This window comes from Sylvia atricapilla, chromosome 6 (assembly GCF_009819655.1).
Source record: "Sylvia atricapilla isolate bSylAtr1 chromosome 6, bSylAtr1.pri, whole genome shotgun sequence".
Lineage (NCBI taxonomy): Eukaryota > Metazoa > Chordata > Aves > Passeriformes > Sylviidae > Sylvia > Sylvia atricapilla.
The window spans coordinates 22,481,795-22,505,724 of record NC_089145.1 but is presented as its reverse complement, the minus strand read 5'-3'; the positions used below and the strand labels follow the sequence as shown (position 1 = coordinate 22,505,724).

Sequence of the window (23,930 nt, the reverse complement as noted above, 5' to 3'; positions counted from 1 at the left end):
GGAACACGGCCCCGGGACGCCGCTCTTTGTTCCCACGCCCAAGCAAGACGCGGTCACAGGTGGGCCGGCCCACGCGTCACCTGCACAGGAGGCACCCGGGACCCCGCAGGTAAGGCAGCGCTCCTGGCCGGCGGGCGGGGGTGCACGGGGCCGGGCGGCGGGCCCGCTCCGTCGGGCGGTGGCGGTGGCGGTGGCGGGTCCCGCCCGCCGTGGGCCGGCGCGGGCGGGGCGGGCGGGCGCGGTAAAGGCGGCGCCGCGCGGGGGCCGGGCTCAGTCTGGCCGCCTGCGGGATCCGCGGCTCCGCGGCCGCCCCCGGACCGCTCTGCCCATGGGGCAGCAAAGCCGAGCCCTCGGGACCGTCCCCCGCCGCCGGGACCTGCGCTAGGGCGGTGAGTGCCGTGCGCGTCCCCCCGCGCCGCGGACTTTCCCCGCCGCCCCTCGGGGTCCCGGGGATCGGGGGCGCGGACCCCGCCGCGGCCGTGCGCCCCGCGGGACCCGGGGCTGGCAGCCGCCCCCGCTGTCCCCTCGCAGTCAGCGCGGACGGGGGAGGGATGGATGGACCGACGGACGGACGGACCGGGGCTTAAGGAGAGGGTTCAACCCTTGTGCTGGCTGCGCATGGCTGCGATGGGACCCTCTCTGTCCTGGCCGTGCCCAGTCCGAGTGGGATGAGTGGAGGAGGTGGTGGAGCGTTGTGTCCTGGGGTGAGGGTGGCAGGTTACTCCGGTCGCTGGAGGGACAGCGGCCGTGCCGCCTGGAGAGGTGATGCGCAGGCAGTCCCTTCCTTGGCTTTGTGGCGAGAGCTTTCTCCTGGCTGTTACCCGACTCTAAGGCAGGGGTCCGATGTCACTTCTTTCCTGGAAGTGCTCCGTCCTTTTCCGCGTGCTCGGGAAGCGTCACCGAAGGACCACGGTCCCCAGATGAGTACTTCAGGTGCCTGAAAGGGGAGGCTGAGTCCTGACCACTGCACAGGCTGGGGGGTCAGCCTCGGTGGCTGAGCGCTGTGTCGGGTTGGTTTGAGGGAAGCTAGCACGGCTGTGTTCCCCGTGGGATGCAGTCCTGTAGGTGTGCTGGGGAACCCTGGCTGCGAGGAGGGCTCGGCCATGGCGGACGGGGTGGTGCTTGGGGGGGACGGAGGGAGAGGGGCAGGGCAGGGCGCAGGAGTCGCGATGCCGGAGGGAGCTGGGACAGACCCCCTGCCACCACAGAGGGGAAGGTGAGGAAAGCCAGCTCTCAGTGGGCTCTGCATCCTCGCCAGAGCTTGCACATTCCTGCGTGCTGAGCGGTCTGCTGTGCCTCTTGCTGGGAGGGTCTGGCTGTCCCAGCTGAGCAGGTGCACTGCTCTGTCTAGGGCAGCAGCAGCTATTAGGCTCCTCTGTCGGGCTCAGCTCTGACTGAGCAAACCAGGCTGAGCAAGAAGCAGCACTCTATTCAGCCCTGCCTTAGCGCTGCTTGGAGTTGGAGTTCAGTGAGCCTTTTCCTTACTTGAGCAAGGAGCCTGACCCTCTTGCAGCTGCCTGAGAATCAGGGCTGCAATTGATTAAATGGGTACCATTTAATCTCCTCTGTCTGCAAAGGCTGGGGGTTACAAATGCCAGCAGCAACCAAAGCCTTGTTGACATTAAGGTACCATTAGCACAGCTGAGCCATGAGAAACTACAGAGTATGCAAGAGTACTAGCTATTCTGGACTTGGCATAAATAACTTGTTCGGTAACTATCTGCAGTAGAGCAGTTCTTCTAAACAATGGCATTCAGGGCCTGTGGATGAGGAAAGTGATTTTTAAACAAATAAATAGTGGTTACATTTCAAGCAGGGGTGTCTACCCAGGGAGGAAGTTCTCTTAGACAAGTTTTGGTAAAAACCCCAAAATAAACAACGTCTTAAGACTCAGCATGAAAACACCTCAACTAGCCCCGGTCCTGTCTCAGCTAGGTTGCATAAATACACACCTGATGCATGCACAGCAAAGTATGAGGGACATCATGAACTTGTGGTGTCCTGGTGCCCTCAGCAGTGAGGGGCTGGATAGTGATGGCAGCTGGGAAAAGGGGAACTTGGTTGCTTCAGTGCATGTGTGTTCTTGTTCTTCGACTGCAGTGTGGAGCAAGGTGAAAGGAGCTTTTCCTTGGGTAGGTGGTGGGCCCAGCCAGGAGGCTGAGAAGGTGAGCTCTGCTCTACAGTCTCAAGAGAAGTTGTTCCTTTCTGCTTGTGGGCCTGTAGTGAGGTTTTACTGTGGAGAAATGAGCACAAGAGCATGTCCAGAGATGCACAGCAAGGTGAGGCTTGGGGTGGCCATTGATCTCTTGGAGAATAAACCACTGACATGCCCTCCCCTGAGGTTTTCAGTCCATTTGGAGCTTCTTGGAGGCTGGGGTGTGATCCAAAGGGAAATGTTTTCCTATTGTTCTCATTGAGCATCTAGTGCTGAAGCGTGCAAAATGCCAGGAGTACATCTGCAGCTGGTGTTCACTTGTCCTGCAGCTCTCTGAAGGTCAACATGTTGAATAGTAGGGGCTGCGAGGGACGGTACCACATGCTGGTTACAAATATCACTTTGAGCTTTTTGGATCATGTAATGTTCTGTGCGATGTGTGTGCTTGGTCCTCACCCAGTAAGCCCCCAAATTTCTAATGAAAACTTCTAAATGCCATGAGGGCACAAAGAGTATCTCCCTCTGACGCAGGCAGGATTGGCTGCCTTCCCACTGGGCTGCCCAGGAGGCTGCATGTTGACCTGGGTGGAGCTGTGCGTGAGGTGGGGGTGTCCATCCTCTTAGTGCTACGCTTTTGGCTACAAGCTTTCCCTTGGCAGTGGATAAAAGCACACGTGAACCAGCAGAAAGATGTTGAGATTGTTTATGTTTGACTTCTGGCCTGGTGCCAGAGGGAACGGCTTGGTGACCTTGGCACTATTTGGACAGTATTTATAGAATGTAGGTCTTCTGGGGTTTGTATTTTTGATGTAGGAATGTGAAAATAAGTCTCCGGAGGAAAAGACCCAATACTGGCCACAAAATACATTTGGATTTTTTCCAGGGCAGGAAAAACAACACTTAAGAGGTGACCAGGTGTTCCATGTTTGCATTGCTTTCTGCTTTCCCTTGGAAAATATGGGTTTGATGCTGTCCTGGAGATTACAGGCTAGCATGAGTTTGAAAAGTTCTTATTAAAGATGCCAAAAGAGGTTAAAAAAGAAATCCACCTATAACCAGTGACACTCTCTATAGTTTACAAATGATAAATTACTCTCTGGCCTTCTTGGGCTTCTTCTGTTTGTGAAGCTCTCTGTCACCTGCAAGGCCTAATGCATCTATGTGTGTTTCAGTGTCCATCTGTGGTGCTGGTTAATGTGGCTGACCCCGGATGACATTTGCAGATGCACAGGATTTTATTGGAAGGTCCCCAACACAGTGCTGGCCCCACAGCTCTGTCTCCCACAGCTCTGGTGAAACCCCAGTAGCAAACTTTCCTTCTGGGTTTCACAATGTGCATAAGTCTTTCATCCTCATTCTGTGCAGTGGGTGTACGTTCCAATCACCTAAGTCTGTAAATGTCCTTCTATCCCTCTCTATGCAAAGTAAGAACTTATTGAGCATACTTGCACATTGGTTTTGATAGGGAAGCCCTTGCCTAGGCTGTACCTGACTTGTTTATACCAGACTTTGGTTGGACCCGTACCCAGCTCATCTTGCAGGGCAAAATCAAGGACCAGTTTCTGTAAAAAAGCTCTACTCCAGATTTATACTGACTGCTGTTGTCAGTATGGGGAGGAGAGATCCATCACCAAAACAGGGAAATTATCAAAACCATTGTTGCTGGGTTTAGTGCTAAAGCTTCTGCTGATGTTGGTGGTCAGGAACCATGTACTCGCTTTCCCAACCTAAGGGACCAAAATGAGAGGCCTAAGCATAGGGACTGGTAGCTGGCTCCATTGATGCAGAGTTTCCTAGATGTTTTTGCTAGAGATTTGGATTAGCATAATTTAAGTCAAAGGCACAGAGGAGAGCATGGGGAGAAAAGCAGTTAGGAATAAATCCACGGTTCAGTAGTCTGGTCTCCCGAGGAGTGGTATTACAGGATAAGTTGGTGTAGAGGGAGATGCGCACAGAGGAGTGTCAGATAACGCTGGCCACCTAATTATTTGTTTGAAGGGATTCTGTATTTTAGGGGGAGATTAGTGTGCAGTCCCCTTTGCAGCTGCCTGCTGCTGCAAACCAGAGTGGAATCCCTCCTTTTTGTACTAAAATTAGTGCAGCAGCACTTTGACTGCGTGGCCCAGAGGGGCAGGTGCAGTCAGAGCAGCACAAAAAGGCTTGCAGCCCTCTTGGTTTTAGCTGTATCCTGCCTGGGCTGAGAAAGCAAGCAGTTTGAGTCTGTGTCACAGCCAAAAAAGAGACCTACAGAGACAACCCACAAGTCTTCAGGAAACTCCGTGGGTGACTCGGTGTTTTTGTCTGAGTACCCATTCATTCAGTAGCCCATGATGGCAGTAGAAGCACTGCTTGTAGTGGTGCACCTTATGAGTGAAACACAAACCTCTGGTGTCGGATGCTTATGGTCATATAAAGACTCGAGCAGCTCTTTCAGTCCATAGATGTTGTTCCAGGAATTCCACCGCTGAGCCTTAAGATAATCCCAACCCTTGTTGGATGCTGCAATTTCTTTCTGGGCTTCCAGCTAGGACTGCTGTAGATGGAGATAGACTGTGACAAAGAGCAGGCAGTTTCCCAAGGACAGCTGTGCTTCCTATCCTTCCTGACAGCCAAGAAGATGCCTTTAGTTCAGCTTTCCTGGCTGGCTGGCCCTGCCTTGCTGTGCATGGCATGCACCCAGCCAGGCAGCAGCCTCACTAATGCCCCATATCATTTTGCTGCAAAACTGAGAAATGTGTGGGTAGTGCTGGAGCACTGCCTGGGTGCAGACACTCTGCCATGTTGTATGGAGTTCTCAGGAAGAACTGTGTTGTGGAAATGGAGGGCTGTCTTAGCCAGAGCTCTAGGAAGCAGGCTGTTTTCTGAAGAAACAAGACATCTTAGAAGTCCATGGTTTTAAGTCTCTCTTAGTCTTTCTGTTAAAATTATTTAATTTTAGCTGCCTTTAGCTGCCTGGCATGTCATTCATGGTTGATGTTTGGCATATTCCAAGTAGGTAGAAACATGAGCTGCCTCCTTGCAGAGGGGAGAAGGAAATTCAAAAGCCACAATACTGAATCCAGAGGAGCTGGGTGGTATTTGCTTTCCCCCAACATCTTCTTTGTGGCCTAGGAAGTTTCTGTAGAAGCTGCTTAATAGAAATAAAGAGCATCCAAACATTATTCCACAGAAAGCAGAAATCTACCAGGATTCAAAGACTGCACTGAACAGGACCAAAGAATTTAGACCATCTGTCTGTGTTTTCCCAGGTTATTTTCATGGTAAAGTGAGAGTAAAATTTAGCTGACTTTTGATATCAATATTGCTGGTGGAGTCTGTGTAAGTGCTGACCAGAGATGTGGTGTGCTTCTGAACAGCAGGCACCTATGGTGCATCCTTCTACCCTCCTGCCCTACTGCTCTGGCCAGTGCAACTGTTTTCTCCTTGGGGTGTATGAATTGTTCTTGTCTTGTCTGCTGGCAAAAACCCATGAGGAATTCTTCCAATCCCTTCCATGAGCTGTGACAGTGTCCACTGTTTAAATCTCTGGACAAGCAGGATGCACTGAGGGTTGATGGATGGAGGAATAATAAAGCAGTTCAGCTTATCCCCTCCAGCCAATTTATTCCCTGCATCACATCACCATGCAAACTGAGTGCTTGTCATTAGTCAGAGAACACAGGAGAGAAGAGGCCAACCTGAAATCCCCAGAGCCCTGGCTGCATGGAAATTACATTACAGTGAGAGGTAATGGGGAAGGTGTTGACTAAAACCTGACACTTCTATGTCATGAGCTCTTCTAAGCAGGAGGCTGTGCTGTATGTTTGTGGACAGATGTATATATACACAGGCACAGTAGCAAAGCACCATGTATACACACACACAGAGTCCTGATGGATGGTCCTGATATTACTGGAACTTGTGTACCCAAGTGTTTGAGACTTAAAACTGAAAAAGAAGGGAAGGTCCTTAAACAACCCTTGATAGTAGAGATGGGACATCTGGCAATGCTGGGTTTTCCATGGTTACTTGATTTGTCAGTAGCACTAACAATATAGCAATGATGCTGCTATCATTTGGCTGCCTGAATCCCCCCGTTGCCTCCTTGTCCCTGGGTAGAGGAATCAAACAAAAGTAGGGAGGAGGACTAGTCAGTACTACCTTTATAATTTTTTTTCCTAAGACTGCTCTTGCTTGTGCCAGGCAAGATGGAGAGAGAGCTCCTGTGGGACCTCTCAGTTCTCAGATATCCCTTGTCACCAAGGCTGTTTATACCATGTACTGGTGTTTATTCCTTTGCCTCCTCTCTGCTCCGAAAAGAGAAATCTTGCTTCAGTTCCTTAGGCTGATGTGTGTCCTCTGTGGCTCTGGCTATAGGACATACCATCTCCATGCATGTTGTTGTCTAGTCTTTTTCATAATCCCAAAGTATTATTCCATGCTGTGAGATGAGCAAAAGTGATACAGGGTTTGCCTAGGATCAGGTAGTGAGAAGTTCACTGCAAGGATCTTGATCTTTTCCATCCAAATAAAAGCAATCAAAAGCCTTGTCTTGCTCATCATCTAGGCTCCTCTTGTAGTATATGGGAAGAAGTAAGCCATTCCAGGCTAGTGTGTGCATGCATCTTGTCCTAAAATGGGCACCTCTGGGGGTTGGCTCACCCTGCCTATTTCCAAGGGAACCTAAAAGAGGGAGGTGAGGACATGTACAGATTCAAGTTATAGTTGATGCTTCCAAATTCCATTCGTTCCACCCATGAAGTGCTTTTACTGTGGGCTGTGGGCAGACTGACTCTGTGCATGTTCCTCACAGTACACATACACTACTGGTCTTTTGTGGAAGCTGGAGAACCTGTCGTGCATCAGAGACATTGTCTCTTTCAATCTCCTTTATAGGAGTTCCTTTTTCTGATGAAAGCTTTCTAAAGGGTACTTGTGTGCTGAATAGCCATTGTTGATAATGCGCGATATGAAATCCAAAAAGAAGGCTCAGATTAAATGTCATGCACTTCACAGTCGGGGAATTCAAAGAGCCTTGTTGATCTGTGCGTAATTCGGGGCTTGACAGCTCATGCATAAACAAACATGTGCACATCCACATACATGGCTGCGTGCAGAGTTTTCCCCTGACTCAGCAGCACATAAAAGCAAAGTCAGGTGGGTGAGTTCCAGAGGGGTGGGTGCTGTGTTCATGGGGAAAGCCTGTGGGTTCTTCAAGACTCTGACTTGAGAACAACACTGGCAAATACAGTCATTTGTCGTTGGTGTGGTGGGCTTCCTTCCGCCTTCCTCCCCTGTGCAGCTCTCTGCTGAGCTGTGGCTGCTTTGATTTTCCGCATCTGGGTTTAATCTGACCACGAGAATCTTCTGAGGGTGTCTGGTGTTTGCGAGGGCAGTATCCATGTGAGGTTCACCCCAAGGTTTCCACAGTGCTTTCTCCCACCAGCAGTGTAGGAAGACAGACAGAAAAAGTCGATGTCATGCTAAGCTGGTTGTTAGTCGGGCCAGGAAGGGCATTTTTGCCTCTGACACGTTGTGTGTAATGAACCAAGTGCTGCACAGCAGCTCACAGAGCAGGCTGAGGTGTCACTTCCCGCCACTGGTGGGATACCGTGGCTGGGCCATTACTTGTAAGTTATCTCACTTGCTGCACATGAGTTATATGAACTTCTCTGGTAGATTTACTTTGCATATACATCTGGGAAAACTAAGGTCTCAGAGGTTTAATGACCCAGCCTTGATTTCATGAAAGGAGCAGCAGTACTGCCAAACCTAAAATCTAATAGTTTAGCTTTCAGGCTTCCTACTCTGCATGCTGTGCTGTAGTTCTGTTCCTAAAACCAGCTGGTTTCACTTTTGAGTGCTTCATTACAGGAGAGGGGGATACTTGTGGCTCCTCCTCGTTCTGAGAGATGCTGTGCAACAGTGCTCCACAGACATGTCTGTGCACCATGTGTTCACCTTCTAGTGGGTTGCTAGAAGTTTCTTTCAAGTTGTTTCACCACCGACTTGTGAATTAGCAGAGCCTATGCTAGCTCTGGCAGCAGCTATTCAGAAGTTTTCCTCTTCTAAATCTGTCCTCCTAGCTCCTGTTTGCCCAACATGGGGAATTTTGCATCTGACATTTTTAGCAGTAACCTGTTGCTATAGAAACTGCTAAGGTGTCAGAGGGAGATTTTTGCCACGTTGGGATAGGCTACCAAGTAGTTGAAGTATGCGTTTTGTTGGGAGGCCTTCTCCATCATTTTTTTGCTAAGCAATTTCCTGAGCCTGTCTGCATGTCTGGGCTTATTTCATGGAGCCATGAGGGAGTGATAACCCAGAGTTCTGATTGTGTGTGAATAAACAGGAAATATTGGTAAATTGTTTAGGGAAGATGTGAGAAGGTGTTCCCAAGCTGCAGTGATGGCTCCAGGTGGTGTGTAGGTGGTGGTAGTCCAGGGCTGTGAGATCACAGGCGGTATCAGCCTTTAGGGCAGTAAATTGTTGACACAGAAGCTGGAGTTGAGACTAAATGACATCTCCCAGGAAGTAGTCTGGGACAAACTGCTCCTCTCACCCTTGAGACTGAAATATAGGTGAATGCCAGCATTGGTTGGTCTGGTAGTCTGAATTCTCTTTACTAACCAGTCAAGAGTTCATGCAGCGAGACTTTGAGTCCACAGAAATCAACCCATGTCTCTTATTTGTGTGTGTGTGTATGCATATATATAAAAATATACAAATACATATACTTTAGGCATATATATGTACATTTATATTGGCTTAATTTATTAATATATAACTTATTTATAAATTAAATATATCTGTAAAAATAGTTAACTTTTATTTTTTGTATCCACAGGATGTGGATGTAACCATGTATATGGGAAATGCTCTATGACAGGGTTGTTAACTACTCAGCTGTCGACTGATAGTTGCTTGGGCCATTTCATATCAGGCCTGATTTACAGAACTTCTGTGTCATAGAAGGAAACTTTGTTGCTTGTACAATGAGAGGTGTTAGTCCTGTGAGTGCCTATGAGACTGGGACTCAGGAAATATCCTGGCTAGACCAAAAGGCAATCTCCCTGCTTAATGCAAATTTATTCGTCTGCCCTTTTTCCTCCCTATTGTGTTTGCCTAGACTGCACATCTGGTCATATCGTGACAGACTGTGGAGATGAGAAACTCTTTGTTTTCTACACAAATGGAAGAAAAAAATCTGCTGCTGCTGGAGTGTCCTGCAGGAGTTGGTCTCAGGCTGGGGTTGCAAATTGGCCCATGAAACTGGTTGGGAATCTGCTTTTGCGTTTCTGGAGTGGAACAAACCCATTTCATCTTCCATTTCATGGCTGCAGACATGTTGAGGGTGTATAAATCACAGTGGTTGCATTGTGCTGAGTAAGTTCCAGGATTGCAGATAGAGAAGTAATGTTGCAGGAGGTGTAGATTATTGTCTTTTGGGAGGGAATCCATCGAGAATGGCTTTGAAATCACTGTTTCAGTGACAGTCTACAGATGGATGATGTGCCTGTATGAGGCTCAGGGGACTTAATGTCCCAAATTGTAATTTCTTAACGATTTTCTTTTGAGTTCTGGAAAAGGACAGGAGTGCAGGGAATTGTTGAGAATAAAGAGCATTGGCTTCCTGGAGCATTTATGAAAGTCTTTTGTTAGGTGCTTGGGAGTACAGTAGAAAGAAAATTTGGGGAGGTTTGAGGTTGTCAGGAAAAGAGGTGCCCAGAAGCCCCATGTTACTGTGAAGGTTCAGTGTCCAGTGGTGTTGTGGATAAAAAGCACGTGTATGGACTCCTCCCTACTCCTCCCAGGGTCTTCCCATAGAGTTTCTTTGAGCCTCTGCTGCACCTCAAGTGTGAGGCAGAGGAGATGAAATGCAGTTGTGTCATATTTTCTGTAAAACTGACCTGTATTACCCTGTTTGGTTGAAGGGCTTTCCTAGCTTTTTAAGCTGCTCTTTTTCAGTAGAAAGGATTGATTTACTTGGTTGGGGGTTTTTTTGTGTGTGTGTTTCTCTGTGTGTGCATATGGATTTTATTTTTCCTTCTAATGTTTCTCTGTAGAAATCATCTGCAGGACAGATGGCCCGTTAAGCTTCTGGGTCTGTCTCTAACAAACACCTGTCTAAGGCAGCTGGGAATCAAAGAGGAATTCTCCTCTTTTAATGCCCTTAAAGAAAAACAGCACCCTATCCCAATATGTCCTACTTCCCTCTCTCTCCATCCTCCCAGCTTCCTGGGAAACTTGACTGCGTGGTTGTGGCCATCTGTTGAGACAGCGAGGGGCTGGGTGGGGAGGTGGCAGCCAGAGCCTTTGGGGAGAACAAGGGCAGCTTTGGGGTGATGGATTGCTGTGGCTGGCTGGGCTGAGAGCCTCGGTGGCAGAGAGGAGGATGATGCAGTGGGTGGACTTTTGTGTAAGTAACACAGACGAGAGCTGCTGAAGCAGCTGTTGAACACTGTTGTGCTTGTACCTTGCATCTGGGGTGTGAGTGCCCGTGTGTGGTAAATGAAGGGTGAAGTCTTTGTCCCCTGGGGTCGCAGCCCCCGGAGCCCATACCGGGGCCACGGTGGGGCCAGGTGTCCAGCCCTGTGTCCCGTGCCGGTCACCACAGCTGCGCAGGGCGCCTGCCCGAGCTCATGCAGCGTGTCACAGGCTGCCCTGCCACCTGCTGCAGAGGCAAACAAGCATTCCTCCCCGGAGGTGCTGCCCAGGCTCGCATGGCGGGCTCGGGGAGTTGCTGCAGGTGGTGCTTGGCAGGAGCGAGGTTGCTGTGTTTAATTATAGCTCCCATTTGAGAAACTAGTAGAGCAACAGAGCTTTTTTATCGTGTTCTGGGGAAACTGAGCACTTTACAGGTTTTGATTGTTGTACAACACATCCTGTGACACAGACAGAAACTTTCCTGTGGTCTCTGCAAAAGGAAATTTGAAACCTGTAGGCAATAAAGTTCTGGAGATGGGCTGTACCTCCCAGCTGCGATGGGATATAGCCAGTAGTGGTTCTTCTTGGGGCAGGATGTTTGGACAGCCACGGGAACTTGGGGGCAGGAGCTGCTGCACCCAGGGACTGCAGAGGAGCAGCGGGGAGGAGGGTGCACGGGCTGAGCCTGCTTGGGCTAAAGCAACCCTGAAGCAGATGGAGGAGAGGATGCATGGAAAAGGCTGAGCAGACTTTGGATGTCCTTTTTTTCCTGAAGTGGTGACTGAGCAAGCAACACAAGTTAACTCTTTCCTCCCCAGCAGAGGACTCCTTGTCCTCTGTTGAGGGGTGATGCTGGTTGTATCCATTACGGCTGAGGTTGCCAGAGCTGCTGTAGGCACTGAGTGCCACTGCCTCAGTGGAAGCTCTGTAGTCATGGGCAGCTTTGCACCTCTTACAAACAGCATTGGAGGGGCATTCTACGGTGTCTGGCCATGAGATGTACTCGGCCTAAGGGCGAGCTTCAGATGTGCCTGGGGCTCTTGGTGCATTGCAGATGATTTGGGAGATGATCTGGAGGAACCCAGGGAAGATGTCCTTTCACCTAAGGATCTTGCTTTGCATTTTCATCGTGTGTAGAGGCAGGAACTCTACTGCCTAGGTTTGTAGGTATTCCCTAAGGAGGACAGTCTCCCTGTGCCTTTTACAGTGGCTTATGGAAGCAGCTCCCTGTGCCTTTTAGAGTTGCTTAGGGGGCTGTGGCAGGGCTGGGGATGAGCCTCTGTCAAGGCATGCTTCCTGCTGGTATTGCAAAGAGCCTTCTGTGCTGAGAGGGTTGGTGTTTATGTGAGAACGGAGTCCTGTGTACCTGGCTTGTTACAGGTGAGAAATCTGAAGTCTCCCGGTTGCATAGAGGTACAGACTGTGCCAGACGGAGCGGGAGCAGCCACCGCATTCTGTGCTGTGGCGGCTGAGTGCTAATTGTTTTTACTGCCTGAGCATCAGGTTATTTTTGGCTTGATCAAGTTTCATTCCCAGCTGGCTGGTGGTAGAGAGGTCCTAATAGTCTAAATCTCCATGCTTGATAGAAATCTAGGCAGGGAGCTGGTTTGGTCACCGTGGGTTTGGGATGTGCAGTTGCAGAAATACAAGATGAAAATAACTATATTTTGGTAGTTACATGGGACATGGGGAGTTCTGGCTCAGGGTCTGCTGCACCATAGGCCTCCAGAGGAAGCTCTTGATAGGCTGTTTAGACAGGATGCACAAAGATGTTTTGTGACTCTCAGGTGTGTTTTCGGGTTAGACACAGAGAATTTACCTCATCTCTTAGGATTTCGGAGTCCTGAAGTGTCTGAGGTTGTTTATGAGCAGCTTTTAATCATATAAAAGTGAGCAGACTGAACCTTCATGTGTGGTGGGGAAAAAGGTGTCTTAGGACCCATGTGATTAGGCAACAGTGTAATGATTGTAAGGACCAAGGTACTTGTAGGTCTGTGGATCCTGTCCTTAATCCACCTGTGTTTCCACTGCCTCTCCTCTTTACCATGCACGTGTTTGAGCCCAGGCTCTCTGGACAGCTCTGTGGCTGATGAGGTATAGGGTCCAGAGCAGCTGCTATGGACCCACTACTGTCCTCAGCAGCAAAGAGACAGAACTGCCACAGCCTGGAGGAACATCAAAAGAGCTGGACAAATCCATTACAGCTGCCGGGCCTTTGCAAGAGAAATGCTGTAGGCATCAGCCCATCTATGAGGGCCAAGCACAACACAGCTGCCATGGTGGATGCCTCTCACACTTCCTTGTGCTGCTGCAGTGCTGGAGAATTCCCCTGAGCTCTGCCAGATTGCCCCCAGACAACTCCAGTATTGCAAAGGGACACTTCCTCTGCTTCATCTGCTTCATACTTAGTATTGGTTCTCAACCTGTGCTCTGTAAAAGATTCTTAGGAATGGCAAGTGCCCTGTTAGGCTGTTACAAAGGACATACATCCACTGTACCTTCTTGGATAATTCTTAGGCATAACAAATCAAAGTGGGCTCAAGATGTTGAATTGTCTTGGGCGTACTGACTTGGGAAATCTAAAACAGGAGAGCAATAATCCTCTCACTTGCCTGCTAGAGTTGAACATATTTGTATTTAGTTTAAATGTGGAAATATTTCATTGTCCCAGCTTGACTCTTTTCATACTCTCTTCAGCTGCTTGCAGATTGGAAGTGCCATCAAACCCTTGGAGCTAGAGGTTCTGTAATGCCACCTCTTTAATTCAAGCACCACTGCTTTGTCAGGTAAAAGGCCACACTGTGGATGACAGTGCCATCCATCTTAGCAGTGGACAGCATTCCTGTCCCCAGGGCCCTGGGGAGCCATGTCCTCCCAGGCAGGCAGCTTGCCACCCACGAGCAGTTAGGCTCTGGCTTGCAGGAGCTGTAGGCAGTCAGCTCCAGGTGCTGCTGGAGCGAGGTCTGGTTCTGCACCTCCGTGGTGGGTGCACAGCTCTGGCTGCTGCAGCACCGTGGCGTGTACAGTTGAGTCTCCTCTCTCCCACGCTGCGGAGCTCTCCTTTCCAGACGCTGGGAGGGAAGCAGAGACGTTGGGGGAAGAGCTGTGGAGGTGGGAGAGATTGAGCTATCATTGGCGTGGCACCAGTGAGGTTTCTTTGCACCACTAAGCAGTAGCTATCAAAATTGAATGCAGTATGCTGAACAGCTGAGCAAGCGAACAGACACTGAAAAGAGACTGCAAAGAAAAGGGATCTATGAGGAAAAACCCTCTTTCAGCTGCACATAGGCACTGCCCATCACAGAGAGCTGTGGCAGGGAGCAGGAATTGCCTGTTTATGGTGGTTGATCTGCACAGTCCCTGGGATGCTTGGAAAAAGGATTAAAGAGGAGAGAATCGCAGGAGAAAGAGGAGGAGGAAGTTTCCCTTTTGCAAACTCACAGGCTAATAGAAACCATCTTCTAAATTGTCAGTGTGTCAGGATTCATTAATGTAAGTATAATGCTTTCAAATCCTCAGCATCTTCTATCTGAATGTCACTGAATTAGCGCTAATTGCATTCATTAGCTCGTTAGCCATTAATATTCGGCATTTGTTAGACTGGCTCTGTCTCTGGACGATGGGGGTAATGAGATGTGGGACTGGCTGCGAGGCCATGCCATAGCTGTGCTGTAGGAGCATGTGTTTATGCACCAGATTGTTTTATTGGCATTTGTGTCTGGCCTGTGTTGTCCCGGCTCTTGGCCAGTGGCTTACCACAAATTAGTGGAAACTCTTAATGGGAGAGCAGTGTTAATGATGATGTGGATAAATTTCCACCAACTCCTGCCCTGAAAGCAACTGGCGAGACAAATGATGAAGCCAAATTTTGATCTTTTGGCCTTGAGCCAGTTGTTAAACTGCCTCTGTAATCAGAAAGCTATTCAGTGCAGTCTTCATTGGTGAGTCATGGAGTCCCACCTTTCTTTGCTTCTTTGCTCTCAGGAGAAATTCTCCATTACTTTTTTTCTTCCTTCTTTTTTCTTTTTTTCATTCTTTATTTTTCTTCTCTTTTTTTTTTTTTTTTTTTTTTTTTTTTTTTTGTATTTCTGACCATGAGGCCAGGGCAGGAGGTGTGGGCATCAGGCTTTTCCTAGCAAAAAACCAGGAAAGATCCAGAAGTGCCAGGATGGCATGGCCAGCACACTCAGCACCCTGTGAAGATCAGCAAGCCTCAGGTCTCTTATCCTGAGGAGAGCCAGTAGGATACTTCTGCTCAGGCCCTTTGCCATACTTTGACCCTAACTTTAGAGATGTGGGATGGCCTCAGAGTGAGAGAGGAGCATTCACCACAGGACTGCTGCTTCACGATTGGAATGGATGGCTTTGATCAGAGAATGCTGGGCTAGAAATTCCGCAGCAACATGTCTTCTCTGGTTTCAGTTCTGGTGGGAAACCACACAGCATCCAACCTTGTGAGTCTGGGTCAGCCAGAAGCAGAAAAAAATGCAAAAACAGTAGCTAGTTAAAGAGGTTGTGCTTTTCTTTTAGACACATCACTCTGGTTTTGGGGTGGATTTTGTGTGTAGATTACCTAAACTTGAATACACACAATTTATTGTGACAGTTGTTGGCAAACCCCAGGCATGATAAGTCTTACAAACTTTTCTACTGTCAGCTACCATTTGAGCTTCCTGCCCTGTGCTCAAAGGTAGGCCTGAGTATACATCTTCTACTTTTCTTCTGTGCAGTTGTTTTCCACTATCCCAATTCTAAAATATTTCTAGACCCTAACTGCTGCACGTGGCTTCATACTGCCTTTCCAGGAACCTGGCCTTAGTCATTCAGTGGAATAAAAGCAAAAAACCCATGACCAAACAAGTCCTGCTACAATCCAAAAGAAGTACCTCCAAAGCTCAACTGGCTCACTGAAAAGCATTTTGCCTCGTCTGCTAAAAGGACCTTATTAAACCCCTGATCATGGGGTTCACCTTTTGCACTATCCCAGCAAGACCTCTTAACTTTGTCTTAAAGAAAGAGTTACATTGGGCACTTGCAGACAGGACTGGCTGTTCTTGTCTGAACCACCACAGGGAAAAGTTTTCCTCTCAGAGGGAATCCCTCGCAAGGCACTGGGACAGCATTTGTGTGCACAATTCCAAAATAATTGCACTTCATTTTATTACTCTCCAAAGACTCGTGAAATATTTAGACATCAGCATAAATTGTTTCCTCCTCAGGCAGCTCTGGGAAAGTTTGGCTGGGGCACATGGCTACTGGTGCTTGAGCCCAACACTTGCTTGGACTGGATTAGGTGTGTTTGGTGCCTGGGGGGAATTTCTGTGGGTCTCTGGAAGGGTGAAGTGGCAAATGGAAAAAAGTGTTTGTGTTCAGCTGAGACAAGATTAAATGAAAACAAATTGGAAGAAAATGCTTTCCGAACTGAGCCTTTTCAGGGTTTTATGATTGTGGGATGAGACAGAGTGATTTCATGGGACCAAATACCTGTACTTTTATATGCATGTCAGGACAGAAGTTATCTTTTTCAATTCTCATTGCCTGTATTTACTTATCCCAGATAGTATTTGTAGTTTCTAATTGCCATCATTTCCCAGAAAACAAAGTGAGTGTCTTCAGGGAAAATCATGCCTCTGGCTTCTTGTTGTTCAGGGGCTGATATATTCAACCTGTAGTATCTGAGGGGGGCACACAAATAAATAATTGATACTTGTTTGGGATTTGACCTGAAATGGCAGCTGAAGAATGTGATGTATTGCATGGGAAAAGAAAAACAGCCAAGCATTACTTAATGATTTTAATTCCCCTAGTCTGAGACGCACTTAATTCCCCTAATCTGAAAAACAGCAAAGAGGTGCTATTGGGCATTGTCTCATGCTGGGATAGACAAGATTATGGTTTGTAGGTCAAAAGCATTTATAACTAAATGTCCATGCTAAAGCCACTCTGCTCTGAATGTTTTCTTCCCCCCCCAAGGCAGATCCCAGAGACAACAGGCTCATTCTGAGATGAACCACCTGTAACTGAGGCCGGCCTCGTTGCCAGGGTTCCCTGCCCCGCGAGGATGAGGAGCCGTCTGCTGGCCTAACAGAAAGATCTTTGCGGCGGCGGTTGTTTTATTTTCCCGCGACGTCGTTGAGGTTTCATGTGACAGCGGAGCCGCTTCCTGCACCCTCCTTGTGGCACGTGGCAGCCAAGGGCTGGGTGGGGCAGGGCCATGGCAGCGAAGCAGCCCCCGCCGCTGATGAAGAAGCACAGCCAGACCGACCTGGTGAGCAGGCTGAAGACACGCAAGATCCTGGGCGTCGGCGGTGAGGATGACGACGGCGAGGTCCATCGCTCAAAGGTGAGGGTGGCAGAGAGGGAAGCCTCTGTGCAGTAATGATGGAAAAAGGACCTTCTGCTGGGCAAACCAAGGGTTTTGCCTATCCACGTGGTTTGGGGTAGTTACAGCCAGGCATTGTGAACAGGAGCGTGTTCATATGAACATGAGCAGCTTTGGGCAGTGGGCACATGACAGCAGGATAGATACTGTGACACCCTGGGGGCTCTGCAGGAGCCTGTGATCCGTCAGGATGTGTCATGCAGGTGATTTGTGTGAGGAGTCAGTTCTCTTCTTCCATAGGTCAGAGGAAACAGGAATTATTGTTGGCCCTTCCCCAGCTGCATGCTGCAGGTGGCTGATCCCAGTAAGGGAGCAGTAGAGGCTACAGCTCCTGGTGGAAATCAAGGCAGGTGTTGGGACCAAAGAGTCACAGCTGAATCCTTTGTCCTCCTCCACCTTCCAGCCCTCTCAGAGATAAACTCCATGGGAGTAGATATGTGGTTTTGGGCTGGTGAGTACTGCCTAAAGACTGGGGAAGGATCTGCTTATCTTGTACCTTTCATTTGAATTTCAGATTAGCCAAGTACTGGGAAATGAAATCAAGTTTGCAGTCCGGGAACCACTGGGACTCAGGTAAGGTACTGGATCACCTTGGAGCTAGGTCATCTGAGGCCCCTTGCCCACAGCATCCCTGCCAGCTCTGGTTTCTGACACCAATTCTTCTGCTGTGCCTGCATCACTGCTCCCTGCAGGGACTTCTTGCAGGCTGTGGAACCAGACCGCCTCTGCATTCTTCCCCCATAAATGAGCCTGTGGTCCTCAAGGTCTTGTCTCATTGCATGTGCAGAGAACTACAGGGGATACATGGGGCTGGAGGAGCTCCTGTTCTACTGTGTGACAGGGTGGTGTGTCCTGTGGGGACCCTGCTCTGCACCATCCTCTTGGCAAGGTCACTTCCCTCCTTTCCTTGGGTAAGAGGGAGTCTGGCTCTGTTTCACCAGCATGTTTCTGCATGTTGAGGCTGGAGCTAGTGGGATGTGGGAAGAATCTGAATCTTTCCATGGGAGGTTTCTGGCTGTCTCACTTGTGCATGGGAGAAGGATGAAGGCTGATGAAGGAGCAGGCAGCCAGAAATGCTTTGTGAAATATGAGCGATGGGGTCACCTCCAAGCTCATGCTGGGTCCTCTGTCTTCCCTCTCATGCAGGGTCTGGCAGCTGGTTTCCGCCATCATGTTTTCCGGGGTCGCCATCATGGTGAGTGAGGGATGTGGTCTCGGGAAAAACCAGCTCCTGACTGCCAAAGGGGTGCCCCAGCATGGCCCTTCAGTCCCTGGCATTTAGCTTCTTCCCCTGCTTCCAGCAGCTCCTACCACTTTCTCCTGTGAGGCCTTTGCCCTCAGTGTGTCTCAGTAATGTTCTTTGCCAACAGTATCCTTGGCAGTTTGTTCCCATGACCAGTCTGTTTTCGTTAGCAGGGACCATAAACCAAGGAATGCCAGCCTTGGTCACAGAAACCAGCCATGCAGCTAATAGTTGACATGGTGATATTCCCGCGCCTCTTAATTTCCAGTTTCCTGGCCAGCAGCTCCAATCCCACAAAGGCATGATGCTGCTGCCCAAGAGGACATGTTTGGGTGGCCCCGGCCAGTTCAGGTCGCTGAGTTTCTCTCTCGCCTCTGCCAGGCCCTCGCTTTCCCTGACCAGCTCTTTGATGCCATCTTTGAGGAGGAATCGGTGAGCAGCAAGACTCCCATCCGGCTCTATGGAGGAGCCCTGCTCAGTGAGTGCCGTACGGCTGTGCTGGGGACGCTGCTGCCCTGCAGAGTAGGGGACAGGTGGCCAAAAGGGCAGCAGGGGACAAAGTCCATGCCCAGCCGGACACCTGCAGCTGGAGAGCAGAACATCTGCTGTTAGCAAAGAAATTGCTGAGGGGTATTTTGAAAAGCTTGGCTACTGCTGCTTTTTCCTCGCAGGGATTCAGGCGTGCTGCAGGTAGGGTAAGAAGGGCTGTGCATGCTCTGAATCCCTGGGGATCACCCCATGTGCCCAGCCAAGGGCCAGGCAGGAGCGCTGGGCCGCCGCCCGGCCTCCGAGGGAGCGGCAGGGGAGATGGGGCAGGCGGCGGCATCGGGAGGGGCCCGGGAGGAGGGCGGCGAAGGACAAGGAGGCGCGGGGAGCTGGAGAAATGGTGTGGGAAGGGAAAGGAAAGGAAGGGAAGGGGCCCGACCCGCGTCCTGCAGCGGCACCGCGCGGGCCGGGCGGGAAGCGCGGCCCTGCCGCCGTCCGCCCTCGGGCAGCGCGCCCCGCTGTCCCCCGCAGGCATCGCGCTCATCATGTGGAACGCCCTGTACACCGCCGAGAAGGCCATCATCCGCTGGAGCCTGCTGGCCGAGGCCTGCTACTTCGCCGTGCAGTTCCTGGGTGAGGGCCCGCGGGCCGGCCGCGAGGAGGAGGAGGAGGGCGCAAAGACCGTGCGTGGTGGGAGCGGGGATGGTGGTGGAGCAGCTTTCCTGCAGGCTGCTTGCCTTTTTTTCCTCCCCCATGGAATAGCCTCTGCCCTGAGCTGCTCCGTGAACATTGCCATCTTACAATTCATTATTTTCTCCCCTCTGAAAATGTCCTGAGCTTCATAGCTAGCACAGGTCTTTGTTGTAACAGGCTGCCTGGATGCAGGGTCTAACAAGAAAAGATTTTAGCAACCTACACTAAAAAGGGGACTGTTCAATGTTACCAAAACAGAGCATGACAGTTTAGCTTGTTTCTAGGGAGCTTATCTATATTTAACAATGAAGGGGGTTCTTGTATATGTGTCTTGGTAGCTCAGTGTGTAGCTGGTTTAGACGTGAACTGTTTGTTGGTGGCCAGAAAAGAGAAGTGTCCGATAGAGGTGATGTGTGCGGACTGGGCATATTTTGTAGATGCTCCTAAAGTTGAGAAATGTTTATCAGCACTGAAGTGTTCAAACCACAAAGCAAACTCAGGAGGATGTGACTCCCAGATTAACACCTGAGCATAATGGAAGCTCAGATCTGCTTGAGTGACTGTTTTAGCCTGAATGTGGAGCTGCCTTGAAAGCTGAGTTTCTGGAAGAGAGAGCCCTGGAGTCCATGACAAGCTTCAAGGCAGTGAAAAGAAGCTAGTGAAGGGCCTCTGCCGTGGGTTCACTATGTGTGTGAACGAGGCAGGGCTGAAAGCTCCTGCGTTCACAAGGCTTAGCAGCTCCTGCCGAAGCTCTGCGTTAGAGGGCAGCAGAAAACAGCGTTGTGCTATTTGTCTCCTTTTGGTTTAGCATCACCAACCTCTGCCTTGTCTCCTTCCTTCTCCTGCAGTTACCACTGTCTCCTTGGTTGAGAGTAGCCGGATAGCCACAGGTGCCGTGCTCCTCCTGGTCAGCCGAGCCCTCTTCATCCTCGTCAGCGTTTATTATTATTACCAAGTTGGACGTCGTCCCAAGAAAGTCTAATTCCTGGGCTTTTTTGTTACGGGAAAGGTGGGAGGGGGGAGTTTGTGTCGGTAATTTTGCATTATAATTACAATTTTTTAATGTTTTTTTTTGGTAGTCCCTTTTGGTTCTAAAGTAGTTTCCTTCTTTACCGGCATGAATCAGTGTGTAACCCAGTGCTGGTGGCATTGCCAGGTGAAATGGGGGGAGCAACATCGGCGGGACCCCCCAGCCCCTCTGCAGGAGGTGAGGAGCAGCGGGAGGAAGGCTCAGGGAAGTATGTGGGCCTGGCAGGCTCAGGGAAAAAAGCCAATTTTCTATGGGGAACTGGCTGATGGTATCACAGGCTCTGAACCCACTGGAACAAAGCACAAAATAAGGCCAGCATATTGAAACCAAATCCCTGAGGAGACAGGGCAGTAAGATAACCAACAAGGGACTTGGCTAATCTACTTGGTAAGCCTTGCACCTCCCCTGGTTTACAGCCCATTCCCCTTTTAGCAAGTACTGACTGTCTAGGTAGCCAGGAGCTGGATGGGTTCAAGTTCAGTGCTTTGTAAACAGCTCTTCTTTCCTCACTGCCAGAGGCACGTTTTTGTGTAGTTCATAGTTTTGCACCAGATGCTGTGCAGAGCTTGGCAGGAGATACAGCAAAAGAAAGGGGAGAATCCTTGCTTGTTCCCTCTGCAGGGGCAGCACTGGGAACAGTGGAGCAACTTGAATTACAAGATTTGAGAAGTGAAAGAAGCTATTGGAAATAGTCCATTGAGCACAAAGACATTCCCTTGTTTGGGGTGTTTCATGAAGTTTCTAGGCTGGGGTCCTATCCCCTTCACCCCAGAACACTTCCTGCAGTTGAAGCTTTACTGATGGTAGTAGCAGTGGTGGGTGTGCTTTATCTGATGCTTTAGTTGAGCAGGGGCTGGAGTGCTGTTGTGGTTAGCACTGGTAAGAGCAGAGGACTGTAACAGTAAGAGCATCTGCACAGGTGCTTGGGTCAGTGAGCAGCCCCTAGACATGGGCTCTGGCTGTGGGAGGTGGTGTTCCAACTCTGCTAATATCTGCATCACATCTCTTCTGACCTTGAGAAGAGAGGACCAAAGTTTGTAGCATTAAGGTATTTAATATTTAACTGAGATGAAGAACAGCAAGGAGTGGGAGCGTATGATGGCAAGGACAGACTAAATGTGCTTTAGTACTCACTAGCCAGTTTCTCCAACACCTCCTGGGCTTAACAGTGTTGACTGCCCTGCTTCCTAGTGCTTTCCTTGTGGATTATCCCTGTCCACAGCTTGAGGCAGCTTTTTTTATTCTCCGTGGGACTAAAGCCAGAAGGTTTGTGTACAGGACATGGACTTGTTACTCATGCACTACTGTTGACTGGATCAAAGCATGCCCTGGAATATAGCTGACGTTCCAAACTCCCAGTAGAAAGATTCCTACACAAACAGAACTGCTTGTGTGAACAACAGTCCTCAAGCCACTGGTAAGACTGGGATCTATAGCTATTGCTATTTAATATCTTAGAATTAGAAGAAGGTAGTGGTAGTTATTGTATGTTGTGTTAGTGCTTTTGGCATTTAGAAGCAGCTGCATAAGCTTGGGACACTGTGTGCATTGTACTTACTGGCCATGCAAAACGTATGTCACTTAAGAATATTGGAAATTGTTGAATCAGGAAACATCACAACTGTAACTTAGTTTTTTGCTTAATAAGTAAATCAAATGGAGAGGCAACATCCAACAGCAGGCTAAATTCTGGAGCCTCATGGCAATACACGCTTGTCAAGCTGCTTTCAGCATGTCCAAAAATGATACTGAGCTACTGTAACTTTAATTAAGAGGAATGTTCCTGTTCAGATGGAAGAATTGGGGTCAAAGAGGGAAACCTTTCCCTGTGAGTCAGGTGATCAAGTGCAGGCTGAGAGGATCAGAAATTAGACCAAGTGGTGCAGTGTGCAGGAGCTGGAGCATGGCATGCTGTGGCTGTTGCTCTCCCCCTGTGCATCAGCTGTGTGGGCAGCTGCAATGGCCTCAGTGTGGCACTTTGGCTGTAGTTGTGGGTATAGGTACGTTGAGTCTTTGTGTTTTGGGGCGTCACGTGAATGTATACACAGATTGATGGTTGGTTTTTGGGGGGGGTGGGAAATTATGTTTCTAGGACAGACAAGTAAAACCTACCACAGCAAAAGCAATCTTAGAGAAGGAGGAAATGGAGTGTCTTCTTCAGGCTGCCTCCCATCTGTGTTGGCCACAGGTGCTATGAACTTAGTTATGACTCGGGTCTGATTAGAGTACCTTTAAAATGTCATCCCAGAGGTGAAAGATATGAGTTACTGCACTATGTGCAGTACTCCAAAGACTTCTTGATGGTTAGCTCAGGTGCGAGGGTGGGGGAAGCAGTTATGGCTCTCCAGGGTAGCTTTAAATAAGGTGAGATCAGATTTCTCTGGTCCCCTGATTAGCAACTGACTGTGCAAAACCTGAAACAGTCAGCCACTTCTAAGTTTGCTGGTCAATGGCTTTTTCTGCTTCACCATAGAGCAAAGCCTGGGGGAGTGGCCGCTTAAAAGATTTTGTGCTACTTGGTACCTAGTCCTGAAAGTGGAGAGATGAAGATGTTTTATTTTGATGCTTCTTGCTCCATCTTGCTCTAAGTGGATCATGTAGAAAATACAGAGCTCTACTCCTCCTCTACAACTAAGCTGTAGTTCCTGGCATGTCCCTTCTCAGCAGCAAGGTGCTGCAGGAGAAACATTATCAGGCCCACTGGAGGTGGTGAGTGCATAGCAGGTGAGGCCTAGGAGGGAGTTGCTCAGGGTGGTTTGAGGATGGAGGCCAGGCAGAACAGCTGCAGCACTGCCAGAAACCAACTGCACCTGGCGTCTTCACTGTGTTGTCAATGGGGAGAAAGGGAGGAGGATGCCAAACCTTTGTGTCCCCAAAGATGGAAGTGCTGACATCACAGCTGCAGGTGGCAGTTGAGAACATAATTTTGGATCAAAAGCCTGAGGTGTCACGTCAGGCTTGGCTACTGATCTGCTGACAAAAAAACTCCATCTCCACAGGCCTCAGCTTCCTTATCTGTTACGTTATGAGAGAGGCCTTGGAACGATGTCATCTCCCAAGGGAGACCAGTGAACTTTCTGCATTTGTACAGTGCTGTGCAGGACTGGGGGGGGTCTGTTCCCCAGAGGATTGTGCTCCAAGCGGGCACAGGCCAGGACTTAAAGCTGACCCCCTTTCTCTGCCAGGGATGAACCCAAGCTGTTGCATTCACAGAGCCCTCACTTTGGAGGGTGAAGAAAACTCATCATTCCCATAACTCCCTACATCATCTTATTTGCATCTAACCAATATCTGGCAAACTGGAGCTGGTGACACAGGAGAGGCTCTGTCTGTCCTAAGCTGGCCTCTTTTCTGGTCAAGGGTTTTTACTTGGGAGGGTGTGGGTGGGGGGTGGTGGTGCAGGGGAGAATGGGACACTTCAATTTATACCTCATTTTAGCTGCTGTACCTGAGTTTATTTTTCCTCTGGTAAGAAAGTGACTGTACTTAACACCAAGCAAATAGTGAAAATTAAAGCTGTTTCACTTCACTGTCACAA

At 49.4% G+C, this 23,930-nt stretch overlaps 1 protein-coding gene across 1 annotated transcript; it reads left to right on the top strand.

Moving 5' to 3' along the window:
- The first annotated feature begins 251 nt into the window (after positions 1-251).
- TP53I11 (tumor protein p53 inducible protein 11) lies at positions 252-23,930 on the top strand. The gene is made up of 7 exons (XM_066321065.1): positions 252-389; positions 16,532-16,901; positions 17,455-17,513; positions 18,087-18,135; positions 18,565-18,661; positions 19,201-19,302; positions 20,211-23,930. The coding sequence occupies exons 2-7, from the start codon at positions 16,773-16,775 to the stop codon at positions 20,342-20,344; spliced, it is 570 nt and encodes a 189-aa protein (XP_066177162.1). The 5' UTR covers positions 252-389; positions 16,532-16,772; the 3' UTR covers positions 20,345-23,930.